The sequence below is a fragment of the Anser anser genome (assembly GCF_964211835.1).
Source record: "Anser anser genome assembly, chromosome: 18".
Taxonomy (NCBI): Eukaryota; Metazoa; Chordata; class Aves; order Anseriformes; family Anatidae; genus Anser; species Anser anser.
Window position 1 is genome coordinate 14,188,353 of NC_139739.1, and position 14,594 is coordinate 14,202,946.

General features: G+C 60.3%; 1 protein-coding gene across 4 annotated transcripts; it reads right to left on the reverse strand.

Annotated features, from left to right (window-relative positions):
- Nucleotides 1-1,031: 1,031 nt before the first annotated feature.
- GAL3ST1 (galactose-3-O-sulfotransferase 1) lies at nucleotides 1,032-7,711 on the reverse strand. 4 transcript variants are annotated; one of them, XM_083804524.1, is made up of 3 exons: nucleotides 6,938-7,711; nucleotides 4,242-4,378; nucleotides 1,032-3,437 (listed from the first exon to the last, which is right to left on the reverse strand). In XM_083804524.1, exons 2-3 carry the CDS (start codon nucleotides 4,367-4,369, stop codon nucleotides 2,288-2,290), a joined length of 1,278 nt encoding a protein of 425 aa, XP_083660650.1. In that variant the 5' UTR covers nucleotides 4,370-4,378; nucleotides 6,938-7,711; the 3' UTR covers nucleotides 1,032-2,287. The 4 variants fall into 4 exon arrangements, with proteins under 4 accessions (XP_083660650.1, XP_083660649.1, XP_083660651.1 ...); XM_083804523.1 differs by lacking the exon at nucleotides 6,938-7,711 and adding an exon at nucleotides 5,925-6,928; XM_083804525.1 differs by lacking the exon at nucleotides 6,938-7,711 and adding an exon at nucleotides 5,643-5,769.
- Between the last annotated feature and the right edge of the window lie 6,883 nt (nucleotides 7,712-14,594).

Below are 14,594 nucleotides of genomic sequence, written 5' to 3' on the forward strand. Positions count from 1 at the left end.
CCTGCGCATGGCTTGGTGCCATCACTTTGTCCTGGTCCTAGCGGCACCGCACGGTCTGGTCCCACACTCCGACTTAGTCCGGTGGATGCTCGTGGTCCCACTGGACAACGAAGGTCCTACCATATGGTCCTGGTCTCATCATAGCCCCTGTTTCGGTCCCACACACGCGATCCTCTTTCCACCACACAGTTCCGATCCCACCACTCAGTCATGATCCCATAAATGGTCCTGGTCCCACCACACAGCCCTGGTCCCATGCATGATCCCAGTCCCACCCCACAAGCCCTGGTCCCCAGTGCACCATCCCTGTGCCCCCTGTGGGCACTCACCCAGCTCTGTCTGTTGGTACCCTTGCACTCCAGCAGCGCAGGTCTTGGGAGAACACATACTGCGCCTCGGCCGCCTGGAAGAGCAGGAAGTCCTTCCTGCTTCTCCAGATGTTTGCTCCAGCCCTTCGTCACTGGAGGGCACCAGTGGCTGGGATGAGCACAGCTGATGCTGGGCTTTGGTGACCCACAGCACTGGGCAGGCTGGTGGCCATCGTCCCTGTCCCTGTGTCTCTTGCTGGATGCCACCCCTGACCTACAGGCGAGGAGGTTCCAACCCTGCCGGCCACCTCGGAGAGTCTGCGAGCCCGGGCACCTGGAGGAGGCTACGAAGGTCCACGGGGAGCCTCCTTGCAGCCTCTAAATGTCTGCTCCCTGCCCGCCCCAAAGGGCATCTTTGGGACTTCCCCCTTCGGTGACATCCCGGTGTCACCATCCCCAGCGAACAGCCCGCTCGGGACCTGCCATCGCCCCACACACGCACCCAGGGCCTCTGAGCACCGGACCCACGGAGCTTTAACTGCTGGCACTGGTGGCGGGGGCAGAGCTGGGGCATCGCCGCGGGGCAGGATCTGTCCCCAGGGGAGCAGGGACCGGCAGAGCATCCCACTGCACGCACAGAGTGGGGTCAGCCCGGGGGGGCTCCTGTCCCCTTGTCCCCATCCCCTTCCCACGAAGAAGAACGAGACCGACGGAGACCAGCTGGACCATTGGTGTATTAAAAACTGCCAAATATACAATACGATTATCTTACAAAAGTAGAATTGCTTTTTTTTTTTTTTTTTTTTTTTATTGCTTGCATTTACAAACAGAGCAGAACATGAACCACATGGGGGAGTGGCAGGGCTGGGCTCCCTGCTGCTGCCCCGGGGAGGTGACAACCTCCTGTCACCCCTGCAGCCACAGGGTGCCACCTCGGTGCCCGGCCTGGGCCACTCTCAGCTTTACCCGTGCCATTGTCATCCAGCCCGGCCAGGACACCCGAGGGCTCCCCATGATGTGGCTGCCCCCATCAGGGGGTGTCCCTGCCACCTGGGTGCCACCAGCTCTGCCCCAGCCCATCCCCACGCCATGCCCCATCTCCTGTTGCATTGTCCCCATGCCCCACTTGCACCCAGGGCTGGCACCGCTGGGACCCTGCTCCACGCCTGCTCCCCACACCAGTTCTCACCAGACCCCGTGGTCCTCCCTGGATGTCCCCAGTGGGTACTGGCACCACAGAGCCCTCTAACTGGGACAACAGGGGGCTGGGGGGGACCTGCTGCCATGGGGTCCTGCATGGACGTGCTGGGGACCACTGCTGGCACAGGCTGGGGCTTTGGGGTGTTTTTTTTTGCTCTGCAAATTCATGTGTGGATGATGCTTAGAAACCTGCCGGGGCTTTCTGGGTCTGGGCTGATGGTGTGACAGGCACCAATAGCCACGGTTGTGCTGAGGACGTGTGGCACTCAACGCACCCATGGGTTGGGGGAGCCCCAGCAGCGTGGTGGGCTCGGACAGGGAGCCCCAGAAACTGGGCTGGAGGGAAAGGGGATGGTGAAAGCAGCCCCCACTGGGAGTGACGCAGTGCGAACTCCAGAACACCTGCGCACACCTGGCCCCATGGGTCCCACCACTGCCCGACCCACGGTGCACCTCTGGTGATGTAGTGGTGGATGTCTATTGCTGTGACAAGGGCACGACGGGGACCTGTCCTTCCCATACTGCCTCCAGCATTTCCACGTGGAAGGAAGAAGTGGATCCTGTTGGGAAAGACTCCAAGCCTCCAATCCTTGAAGCCCTTGCTGCTGGCAGCAGTGGCCTCTGAGCTGTGTCCCCGCGTCCCCTCCGTCACTCTTGGGTGACCAGGGTTGGGAGCACCTAAGGGAGCCACCATTTGGTTCTGCTCATGCCCAACCCAAAGACAGGTGACGGAAGGAAAACGCGAGCACCTGGCTCTCCCACGGGGCGCCCACCTTCTCCTACCACTTGAGGAAGTCCCGCACCCAGCTCCACAGCTTGGTGATCCACAGGTTGACCCCGAGGTCCGTCAGGTACTGGATCTCGGGCGTCAGCATCTTGCGGCACAGCTTCTGGTGCTTCTTGTTGATCTTCTTCTTCAAGTTGTAGCCCAGGATGGACTTCTCCCCAAGCGGCTGCCACGGCTGCATGGAGGACTCTTGGATGGCGCTGGCATCCACGGCGTGTCCCCCATCGATACAGATGCTCTTCATCTTCTCATTCTCCTGCTGCAGCTCGGCCACATCCTTGGCCATCCGCTCCCTCCCGTAGGCCTCCACCTTCCGCCAGAAGGTGGCATTAAAATAACGGTAGAGTTTGGCGTCGATGAGGTTCCAAGAAGTCGCCTTCTCGTAGAGCTCAGGTGTCAGCCGGGAGATGGTGGAGCCTTTGCGAGCATTGAGCTTGAAGTAGAGGATGTCCTCCAGCTGCCAGCAGAGCAGGTCCTTCAGCAGCACCAGGGACTCATCAAAATACTCCAGCAGCATGACCAGGTGGAAGCGCTGATCTATCTCCTGGATGTGCTGCTCCACCAGCGGGCTGTCGGCGTTCATGTTGTTGTCATAGCCCAAGTCAAAGAAGAGGAGGTTTTGGAGGTAGTGCGCGTTGAACCCGTTTGGGTCGTAGTAATGCCAGGGGTCCTGCAGGAACTCAGCCAGCTTGTCCTCCCCCTGCAGCTTCCAGGTGAGGGGGATGACGCGCCCGAAGTAGTGGAAAGAGGACTCGAAGAGGTAGGCAGGGTCCCGTAGCACCGTCACGAAGGTGGTGTCCGCCGGCAGGAGCTTGCGCACCTCCTCGTAGTGGAAGCGCATGTGGTTGCAGATGATGTTGAAGCACATGCCTGGCTGGTAGTGCTGCACCTGGCTCCGCTCGAAGTAGGAGGGGTAGTAGAAGTCGTTGCGGCCGTTGGGGAAGGCGAATTTGAGGCGGTGCTTCTCTCCGAAGCGGAAGAGGATGTTGAGGATGGTGCTGCTGGCCGTCTTGTGTGTCTTCATGAACATGATGTCCAGCTTGGGCCGGCAGCCTCCTCCCGAAGGGCTGCGTGTGCCGTTGGCCACCGCCCGCCCCTTGGCTTGGGCCGAGGAGGAGGAGCAGGAGTAGGGGATGGGGATCCTGGTGGGGAGGAGAGAGAGGACACCGTGGTGAGGTGAGCAGAGAGGGAAAGAAGCACATGGTATCACTATACAGGATGAGGGCTGTCAGAGGAGCAAGCGTAACAAACAATTCCTGTGCTATCTGAGATGCCCAAAGCCGGTAACAGATGCTCCAGTGTTGAGTGACATTGGACAGCCCCAGGGAAGATGCAGCTCTGATCCTTGTTAACGCCACGGTATGGCAATGTGGAACAACAGGAGACAGAAAGCAACTTACAAAATACCCGCACGTGGAGCTATTTTATAAATGCGGAGATTAATGTTCCCCATGGTCACGCCTGGGAAAACAGCATTGAGTTGAGCCCAGCTCAGGGCTGGGTTTGGTGAGGACAGGTACCAAAGAGCACTGAACCCACCCGTTCCCAGATTTTTGGGAGATGGCGTGGGCGCAGCAGCGCTCTCATCTCTCTCTTGAAGGACAAACCCCACACAAAGGGTGCCCGGGCAGCCAGCTCCTTGAGCACATCCACGCACAGCTGCCTGGGGAAGGTCCCCATGGGGAGGACACAGACAGGTGGGAAGGGGCAGGAGGTCCCCATGCCCTCCTTGTCACTGGGGACATGCTCCCACCGCAGCAGCTTTGCAGCGGGTCCATATCCCCTTGCCCCAAGGTGAGCATCCCCAGCCTAGCCAGCAGCTGTCACAGGGATGGGGCCAGGTGTGTCACTTGCGGACGGTGACATCTCAGAGCAAGGCCACCAGAGCCTGTAAAGCCCCAGGAACAGGTCTGCCCAGGTGACACAGGGATCCCTGTAATACTCACTCTGTCATGCTGACTTGCAGCGGAGGCACAGCGTAGGAGTAGAGCAGCAGCATGAAGCTGGTCAGGAGGGTCCCCAGGATGAGTCCCTTGCACATGGACCTCCAGGGCTTCCCATGGTGGTGCAGCATTGTGGTCACCTGCGAGGGGCAGAGGGGACAGCTGTCAGCAATGCGGGTGGTGAAGGACAGGGAGAGTGCGGAGCAAAGATCATGGGAGATAAATTTCAAGCAAATAAGGCACAGGGAGCACTGCAGGGGGATTTTAGGTGATGGGGGGAGGAGAATCGGTGCCAGGCATGTCCTGGGCCGTGAGGGAGTCATGGCCAGGGTGCGGCAGCTCTGCCCACACTGCACCACTCTTGCCCATGCTGCAAAAACCGAAAACAATTTCCTTGCAAAAAGCAAAACTTGAAGAGCTGGGGTGGCAGAAGGGGCGTATCCTCCACCCACACCCAGCGATGGGGCACCGCAGCACCGAGGAGCAGTGGCACCGCCGGAGGTCCCACCGGGCCCGGATCCGTCCCATGCCATCCGCCCCGCACAGCCCCACCAGCAGCGGGCAGCTCTGCGTGACCACACACACATGCACAAACACGGGCGTGCGCGCACGCACACGCATGTGCATGAAGGAGGGCACGTGCACACACCCACCCCTGCACATGCGTACACACACACAGGTGTACACATAAACACAGGGGCACCCCCACCTGCGTGCACAGGGACACAGGCACTCCTGTGCACATTTGTGTGTGTGCACGCACACAGGGCACGCATCTCTGCGCGTTATGCATGCACACACACCTCTGCACTCACGCATTCCCACGTGCACACAAGGACACAGCCACACATCTATGCATGCTCATGCACACACATGTATCTAGCTATACATACTCGTGCACATATGTGCACGGGGCACAGACATTTGTGTGCACACACCTGTGCATCTTCATGCAGAAGGACACAGGCAGCCACACAACCCCCATGAACGCCCATGCACGCCGACGTGAAGACAAGGACACGCACACATCTGTGCACATGTGTACAGACATGCACATACATATAGGGGCTCACACATCGGTGCGCACTTGTGCATGCACACACAGGGACACAGACACCTGCGCATTTCATGCGTCTGCATGCACACAGGGGCACACATCTCTGCACATTATGCATGCATGCACACACGCAAGGACATGGACAAACATCTATGCGCACTCACGCACACGCACACACAAGGACACAGCTATCCGTGCACACAGAACTCTACACATTCATACAGACAAGGACACGGGCATCTGCACACCCCTGTGCACGCTTATGCCTGCAGACACACAGATGAGAACACACACACACACACATGCACACACTCACACACACGCACCCCCCCGAGTCCCTGCAGCACCTGCACCGCCGCCGCACCACGCACCGCGTCCGCCCGCCGAGCCGGGAGCTGCCCCGGCGCCGCATTGCAGCAGGGCTGTCCTCCCGGCAGGACACACGGACGTGCCCCAGCGGGGACCGGCGGACGAGCTGCCCGCACACCCTGCCCTGCCTCCTGGCACCCTTTTGGCTGCCGGCCATCCTTTGCACCCTTCAGCTGCCCTGCGGTGACGTGCACAGCATGAACACCCCGCGGCCCTTTTGCGGCTCCTGCAGCCTGGCGTGTGCAGCCAGTAGCACGGACCTTCCTGGGATTTCGCAGAGGAAAACCACACGGAAACACTACCGGGCCCCCGCCGGCGTCTCGCCCCGCTGTGCACGAAGCCTCCCCGCGGCGCTGGCCTCCGTCCTCCACCTGCATCTCTCCTGCCCCGGCCCGGCGGAGGGCAGCGAGCCACGCTGCAGCTGAGATTTCCATCTCGATGAATAATGGATGGAAAGTGTAACCGGACGCTGGGCACGGCTCGCCCTCACCGACCCCAGCCGAGCTCAGCCTCCGCTCTGCGGGCTTTCCAAGCAGCAGAAATGACGGCGAGAGCATGGCTGAGCTGCCCCCAGCATCTCTGTGGCTGCCAGTGCCCAGCCCCACCGGCGGGGATGCCGAGGGGATGCCGAGCTCCACCTGGGCTGGCTCCAGCGGGGTGTTTCTTGCAAACAGTTCCCAGCCCAGTTACTCTATTGACTTTGCCTTAAGTGAGTGGCTTAATTATTAATAGTTCAGCAGGGGAAATGCCAAGGTGGAGGCTTTGTCCTGGGGCTCCCATCGGAGCAGGGCAGCCGCTGGCGCCGGCCCTCGCCCAGCCACCTGAAAGCCCCAGCCGGAGCCAGTAGTCACAGCCACAGCGTGAGGACACGGCCACACCGGCCACATCCCCCCAGCCACAGCCACGGCCCCTGGCCACATCCCCACGTCCACGCCACAGCCCCGTCCCTGCATCCCCCCAGGTCCATCACTCCCCCGTGGCAGCCCTCTCCTGCGTTTTCCCTTATAGGGACCAACCCCTTTACAGCCCAAATTTAAGGATCCACACACAGGGCACAACTGCCGGCCCCTCCAGCCCCTGGCAGCTCTGGCTCAGGCTCTCTTCATCCCGTGCCAATGCCCGCTGTGGGCATGCTGCTCCGTGCGTGCTCACCCCATCCCCCTCTCCCCGGCATCTTGTCCCGTGGGTGCCGGTGCCCACATGCCCCTCGCATCCTGAAATCCACCCTGTGTTGGCCCCCACAGCCCTCCCAGCCCCCACCAGCCCCCATCACCTCTTTCTTTGCTCCAGCTGCTCCCTGCGGACCGTCCCTCTCCTCTTCTTGGCTTGCTGGTGCGTGGGGCGTGGGGGGCGATGCTGCTCCGACATGGAACAGGCTCTCCCAAAGCAGCCCCCCGCCGCTTCCCCCTCCCTAAGCCATCTCCCAAACTGCGGCCCCAGCACACCCGCCTTGGCGGGGAGGGCGAAGCAAAATCAGAATAATCTCCTTTCCCAGAGCTGCCGGCTCGAGGCGTGGAGCGAGGCGCTGCCGGGGCTCCCGCTGCCACCCGAGCGGCTGCAAGGCTCCGTCTCTCCACCCACCGACGGAGCACAGAGGGTTCATTCACTCCGCTGCCGCCCCGCGCGCACAACAACGGGGCTGTTTGTCTCCATCTGCGCCACTGCCATCAACAGGGACATTGTGGCCCAGCGCCCCGGCTTGCTGCAGCCAGAGCCGGCTCTGCACCGGCCCGGCCTGGCGCTGCCACCCGGCACCCCCGGCTGCGGGGCCGGGCTGGTGGGTGCTGCCGGCTGAGCAGGGCCGGGGGGCTCTGGGGATGCTTGGGGTCCTGGAGGAGCTGGAGCTCCTTGCCCTGTAAGCGCTGAGGGGAAGTTGAACGTAGCCAGGGAGTGCCAGTGGTGCTTGCTCAGCGCCTCCCGCTGTTTTATGGACCCCAGGATGCAAGGACAGTGGCCATCCCTTCTCAGGGATGTCCCCTCCCTGCCATGGCCTCGTGGGATGAGCTTTTCCCTATGGGGAACAGCTTCAGGCTGTTTTTTTTTTTCTTTCTGCTGGAGCTGCCTGCATGAGGAGCCCCACGCTCCATCCTCCCCTTCCCCTTGCTGCCCGGTGTTTCTCAATAGCGTTTATGGCCGTACGACAGCAGTGCCTGTGCTCCCCACCCTTCGGCACTGCTGGGTGAGCACCGCTGCCGCTCACCCATGAGAAAGAGGAGGTGGGTGCTGGCGTGGGCACCCGGGAGGGCACCCCAGGGACTACAAGGGGAACCGGGGTCTCTCACACTCGCTGGGGCATGAGGGTTTTGTTTGGTGGGAACCAGCTTTGCTTTGCCACCAGCACCCGTGGGACTGCGCACCCCACGGCTCCTTTGTTCCACAGCAGCGGCAGCCGAGCCGCAAGGAAGGCAGTGAGCACCGTTTCCTTCCCACATCACCCCACCACTGGCCACAGAAGGGGCCATTGTGTGCCGGATGCAGCCCTGGCTCCTTCCCACCACCCTAGCAGCAGTTCTTCTATAACCGTGGGGCACCCCCAGACATGCCCGCTGCCAGGCCCAGCACCCGTCCATGCTGGATGTGTTTGGGTCTCCCAGCAAGGGAGGACAGACAGCAGGACGAAGCAAAGCTGTTGCCCCATTGCAGCCACCTCATTGTACCCTGGAAAAGGAAAAACTAGAATGGTCTCCATCACAGCAGGAAGAGGGACCAAGAACTGTCCTCTTGCTCCCAGGTGCGACAGAGGCACTGGCTGTGAGGCTGGCATGTCCTTGCTCTCTTGGGACACAGCTGACCCCAGCGGGGCAGCTCATGGTGTCCCCAATGTCACAGGATGAGAAAACCTGTGTAGGCAACCTCAGTATGCTCAAAATGAAAGCCTGAGCCTATATCAGCCATCCCAGGCTCTCCATGGACAGAGGAAAGAAACAAGCACATCCACAGATGGCTTGAGATGGCACAGCCTTCACCACAGCTGGGGACAGGGTGTCCCTGTAAAAAACCTATTGAGATGGCAGAGCCTTCTCCAGGGCAAAAGAATGTGCCCTGGGGAGGCAGAGGATGCTGCACTCCCTGCCCAGGTGGGGACAGGACCAGGCCTCCCCTGCCACAAGCTGGTTACAGGGAGAGAGCAGCCCAGAGCAGTTCCTCTGACTTCCCTCTGGCCACCCCATGCAGCAGAACCTCCTGCAGGGACTGCGGGGACCGTGCCAGGTCGGTGGCACCACCGAGCTCTCAGCTGACGCATTCTCCGTTGTGCCCAGCCCTGGCTGGATTTGTGCCAGTGATTTATCGCCCATCTCTTCACCTGTCCCTGAGGCACATCTGTCACAGTCTAGTGAAGTGAATAGTCTGCATGAAGCAAGCACGACACTGGATTAAGTCACACACCTGGCTCTGGCTGAATTGTCTTTCCATCCTCGTCCCTGATGTCCCCCAACATGGACAGGCCCCAACTCCACTGTGCCAGCACCACTGTCTGGACTGGGACTCAGCCAGGGCAAGGAGCCCTGTTCCTTGCAAGCTCCCACCCCTTCTCTGAAGCTCTCTGATCTCCAGACCAGCACCTTTTGCCCTGCCAGCTTCTCATTTTTTGGAGGGCAGGATAGTGCTTTGCAGTGGTTCCAGTCAGAAGAGGACCACAGCACCCAGCAGCTGCAGCCAGGACATGGCAGCCTGGCCCCAGCAGTGGTGCCCAGTCCCACCAGCAAAGGGAAGCTCGTGGCCTTGGGATGTGACTGAAATGAATCCTGTATGCGACAGCCAGTTCTTACATCCCAGGCAACCCAGGGGTGGTTAACCCCAAATACCAAGAGCCAAACTTAAAGCACAAGACCATGGCAGAAGCCTCCTGAGAAACACCTCCATGATTTGAGTGGGTGAGATTTCTCTTTTAAGAATTTCACCAAGTCTATCCCAAACAAAAAACCTCCTGCTAGTGACACTTGAGTGGGAAGGGGAACCCATGGGTGCTGACTTGCCTTGCCAAGGACTGTAGCTCCAGGAGGACCTTACCCCCAGCATGGGGTGCTCTTATCCCTATCACCCACCCAGGAGAAACTCCTGGGGAAGCACCCACCCGAGTGGGGAGCAAGAGAGGTTTCCAGCTGAATGCTGACACTGTGCCGATGTCACCTACCAGGGGTCACGTTGCATGAGCAGGGAACACCCGTCCTGTCATGGGGAGCGTCAGGCCTCAGCTCCTTTGGACACCAGTTACTCAAGCTTGGTGGAACGTGCCCTTATTGCCCCATTTGTGAGAGCCATGGGGAAATTCTAGCATTATGGGGAGTTATGGAGGGGGAAATGGAGACTTGATATGGTGATGCAAATGGCAGAACAGGAGCAGGTCTCTGCCACGTCCCAGCATGCCATGGTTTTCTTATTTGCCACACCTGAAACCCCACTGCTGCCCCGGAGCAAGGAATCCACAGCAAGGCCAGGTGTTTGTGTTCCCACAAAAGTCCCAGGAGATGACACAACTTTCATGCCCACTGAGTCACATTCCCCTAAAACCTCCTAAACCCTCACAGCTGCACATTCAAACCACCAAACTAAACCAAAAAAAAGAGTTTTAAAAAAAACCCACAAACCTTACAGGAAAACAAGCTCCTCCTCCCCCTCTCACCAGGCTGTTGATGACTGCACCACAGCAGTGGCCGTATCCTAACCACCTCCTACCCCAAGGTGTGACACCAGGCCGGGGGCTGTTCCCCATGAAACTGGCTGCACGCACCAGAGTTGGCACCAAGGGGTGGTCTCAGGCAGAGCGGCCCCCTCGTGCGGCAGCCATGTTAGGCTTCGGGGCTGCGCACAGGCCTCAGGGAGGAAAGGTGGGGGGTGGTTGTGTTCTGTGGAAAAAATGTTGGGATGTGGGTTTAGAAGAGAGGTGGAGATGTGCAGATGGAGTGGGATAAACACAGACCCTGTCGATGCTGTCAGCCTCCCCCAAGATGTGCATGGCAGTGGCCATGGCCCCTCTAGGTTTTCCATACATTGCTTCGGTTCAGCGATTAGCCCCAATGTAACCTCCTCTTCCCCCAAACCAGCCTCAGTGTTTGCACTCCCAAGGAGGCGGAGGAGATCCCAGGGCTGCTGGAAGGGCGGTTGGGAGCGCCCACCAGCTAGCCATTTCCCTACAGCATGGACCAGCCCCAGCATGGCCACCGACACGGGGTTTAAAATGCTTGGCCGTTTTTTGAGAACATCTTGTCAATTCTGAAGTGTCAGAAGTCAAGCAGCAGGGGCAGAAGGACAGCTTGGCTGAGCAGGGACCCCCCAGAAGGAGGACCAGAGCACACATAGGTCCGATACTTGATGAGGATGGTCACCTCCTGAAAAGGGACATAGAAAAAGCAGAGACGTTCAATGCATTTTTCACCTCTGTCGTTAACACCAGTGATGTCTCTGGGACCCCAGCTGAGCAGAGCTGAGCAGAGCAGAGGATCACCTCTCTGGAGCTGCCGGCAACACCGTGCCCAATGCAGCCCAGGACAGCGTTTGCCTGCTGTGCGGCCAGGCCTCGTTGCAGGCTCACGGTCAAGTTGGTGTGCGGCAGGACTCCTGGGTCCTTTCCAGGCGCGTGCCCGCAGCCTGTCCCGGTGCTGGGCTTGTTCGTCCTCAGGTGCAGCACTCTGCTCTGCTCCTCAGTGAACCCCACGAGGTTCCTACCAGCCCATTTCTCCAGCCTGGCCGGGTCCCTCTGGGTGATGTCCCTCTGGTGACTCAGCCACTCCCCAGGTTTTGTGTCATCCCCAGATTTATTGAGGGTGCACTCTCCCCATCATCCAGACTGTTAACGAAGCTGTTAAACGGAACTGGAGCCAGCACTGACCCTGGAGCATTCTGCTCGTTGATGGTCTCCTACTGGACTCCATGTCGCTGACCTGCAGCCCCCGAGCCCGGCCGATCAGCCCGGTTCTCAGCCCGCTCCCTGCCTGCCCGTGGGGACGGGATGGAGGTGGCACCAGGACAGGGAAAGGCACTGGTACCCACAGTGGGACAGGGACTGGGATGGGGGCAGGACAGGGTCCTTTCCAGGCACGTGCCCCCAGCCTGTCCTGGTGCTGGGCTTGTTCTTCCCCAGGTGCAGCAATTTGCACTTCTCCTCGCTGAGCAACCTGGGGTTCATGCCTGGGCAGAGCACAACCCCAGATGCCCACGAGAGCAGCAGCACCAGGCCGTGACTGCGCAGGAGGCATCTGGGTGCCGCCGTGGCCGGGCCACAGCAGCAGTGCAGGCTGGCAGGAGAGCAGAGCCCCAGCTGCGGGGTCAGAGGCTGTGGTGAGGAGGAGGCCAGGCTGGGGTGATGAGACCGGAGCATGGGCTGGGCTGGAGACCCCAGGCTGGAAACACCTTCCTGGGAGCGGCTGCGGAGACGCAGGCTGGAGCGGGGCAGTGGGTGCTGTCAGGGCAGCAATGCAACAGGGCAAAGAGTGGGCACGGCATCGGGAAAGGGAGGAGAAAGCAGCAGGGGTGGGGATGGCAATGAGCACTGTGCTGTTTGCAACACTGACTCGTTTTCCATGATTTTATTTGTTCTCTGTGTGCTGGAATAGGACCCTGATGACCTTTGGGTCCTTTGGGGCCGGTGTGTCCCCCAGCTGCTGTCCGGCCCTGGTCTTGGAGAGTCTTCTATTGTCGCCGGCGGGGTGGCCTCTTCTTGGGTGGTGCAGAGGCCTGGGAGGAGTTGGTCTTCCTCTTGGGGGCTCGCCGGGGCCCCCCGGGTGGGCAGCCCCTGCCCCGCCTGGCGGTGGAGGGACCTGCTGCGGCCTCCTGTGGCTCCTCTTGAGGTGCTGCCTGCTCCATGGGGACTGCAGCAGGGGGGGAGTGAGGGCGGCTGCCATTCCCTCGAAGGGCATCTCTTGATGTGCCGGGCACCTCATCCCTGCTGGAGCTGGCAGGCTGGAGAGAGGGGACTGGGCCAGGTGCAGGAGCCACTCCTTCAGGGCGAGATGGGCCGGGTTCTGGCACAGGGCTGGCCTCCCGATGCTCGGCTGCAGGGGGAACGTTGAGGCCCAGCAGGCGGTGGGCCTCCCTGCCGCACTGTCGCACGGCGACGTCCAGGAGGTGACGCGCAAATGTCGCCGCGTTCTCGCTGAGGTCTTCCTCCAGCAGCTGGACCAGCATCTCTTCCCCCAGTCCGAAGAGGCGCAGGGTCTCCCTGATGGCGTTCTCCAAGATGAGCGCCTGCGAACGCCGTGTTTGGAAAATGCGCCCCAGCTCCTGGCGCACCCAGGAGAGCAGGGGCTGGAGCAGAGCAGGGTGCTCCCGGAAGAGTTGTCCCCAGGTGTCCGCGGGGAGGCCGCCCACCAGAGGGCTGGGTGCCAGCCATGCAGCCCATGGCCAAGCTGCGTGGGCGTCAGGGCGGCTGTCGGCATCGATGGATGCTGCTGCCGACGGGCTGATGACCAGCTCCTCAAACTTGTCATCAGACTGCACCGAGTGCTTGATTGATGTCAGCCTCCGCCTGCAGAGTGGGCACTCGGGCTTGCTGTCAGCCCACTGCTGGATGCACGGGAAGCAAAATTGGTGGTGGCATGGCATGGTGAAAGCGGGGCTGCCCCAGGTGTCCAGGCATATGGGGCAGCGGGTGTCCAATGCCGCGTCCATGCTTGCCACCAGCTGCAGTGGGCTGGGGGGAGCAGCAGGTGACGATGCGCTCCCTGGTACAGACGCTGCAGCAGCGGGTGTCGCTCTGGAAGAAGAAGAGAGGGGCCACTGTCATTCTCTGGCCTGGGGAGGGTCCCTCAAGGAGGAACTCTCCGCTGGCAGATAGAGGTGTCCCTGCGCTGCCTACCTCTGCTGCTGCAGGTGCTCCTCCCGGATGTCCCAGCTGCCTGGTCGGAGCAGGGCTGGGAGAAAAGCAGAGGTGGCTCTGGGGATGTGAGCCTCTGAGAGCTACACAAAGCAGCTCTGAGACCACAAACCAGCACCAAGGCACAACTAATGCCTCACTACAGTCCTCACACAACCGCTCGGCTGGAGGGGAGGCACAAGTCGCTGGGCTGAGCTGCCGTGCCCAGATTTAAGCAGTGAGGGCCACGCAGTCACAAATCGTCACCTGGAGACATCCCAGAGCATCAGCGGGATGTCACAGACAGTTGCCAGGCACATCGCCACCCACCAGTAGGGGACATCGCCCCTGGGATGTCACAGCCCATCACTGCGACATCACAATGGGCCATCCTCACCTGCAGCACGTTCTCTCCAGCAGTTCTCCAGCCCCAGCACATGTTTCTGGGGTTACCTCAGTTCCACTGCCTACTCCATCCACCACGTCTTGTGGGCTTGGCGTTGGTGTTTCATATCAACCCCTGAGGCCCTGAGGCCTTGGCTGTGTCTTCCCAGGGCCCCTTTGGGCCCTTCTGCCTATGGCACGCAGCCACAGGCATGCACAGCAAGAGGGTTTCTTCCAAAAAACCTCCTGCTTCCCTCTGAGGCTGCAGGACAAAGTCGTACAGGCTCTCCCCATCTCCGGCACTGCTGGCCAGCCCTCTGGGATGTCCAGGTCCTTCCAAGTGAGGTCAAAAGGAGTCCCTGGCTGGCTCTCGGAGATCTTCTCCTCCTTGTAGGGCAATAAGAATGATATAAAGGTGTTAGAGAGCATCCAAAGGAGTGCAACAAAGATGCTAAAGGGTCCAGAGGAGAAGACATATGAGGAGTGGCTGAAGTCACTCGGATTGTTCAGCCTGGAAGAGGCTGAGGGGAGACCTCATTGCAGTCTACAGCTTCCTCATGAGGGAGAGCGGAGAGGCAGGCGCTGGTCTCTCTCTTCCCTCTGGTGACTTGTGATTCAGCGATAGGACCCAAATGAATGGCCCGTAGCTCACCCAGCACCACTAGCAGGGCTTGCACTAGACTACAATTAAAAGAAAAATAAAAGGCATGACTGTTCCACAGACAATGTCTTGGTCTGACCCAAAAGCGAGCTC

Excerpts from the sequence above, each read along its gene's own strand:
- GAL3ST1 (XM_083804523.1), bottom strand. The coding sequence starts at position 6,221 with ATGCTCTCGCCGTCATTTCTGCTGCTTGGAAAGCCCGCAGAGCGGAGG. Across the intron at positions 4,379-5,924 it reads CTCTGCGAAATCCCAGGAAG|GTGACCACAATGCTGCACCA; the intron begins GTCCGTGCTACT and ends TGCCCCTCGCAG. Across the intron at positions 3,438-4,241 it reads CTGCAAGTCAGCATGACAGA|GATCCCCATCCCCTACTCCT; the intron begins GTGAGTATTACA and ends CCTCCCCACCAG.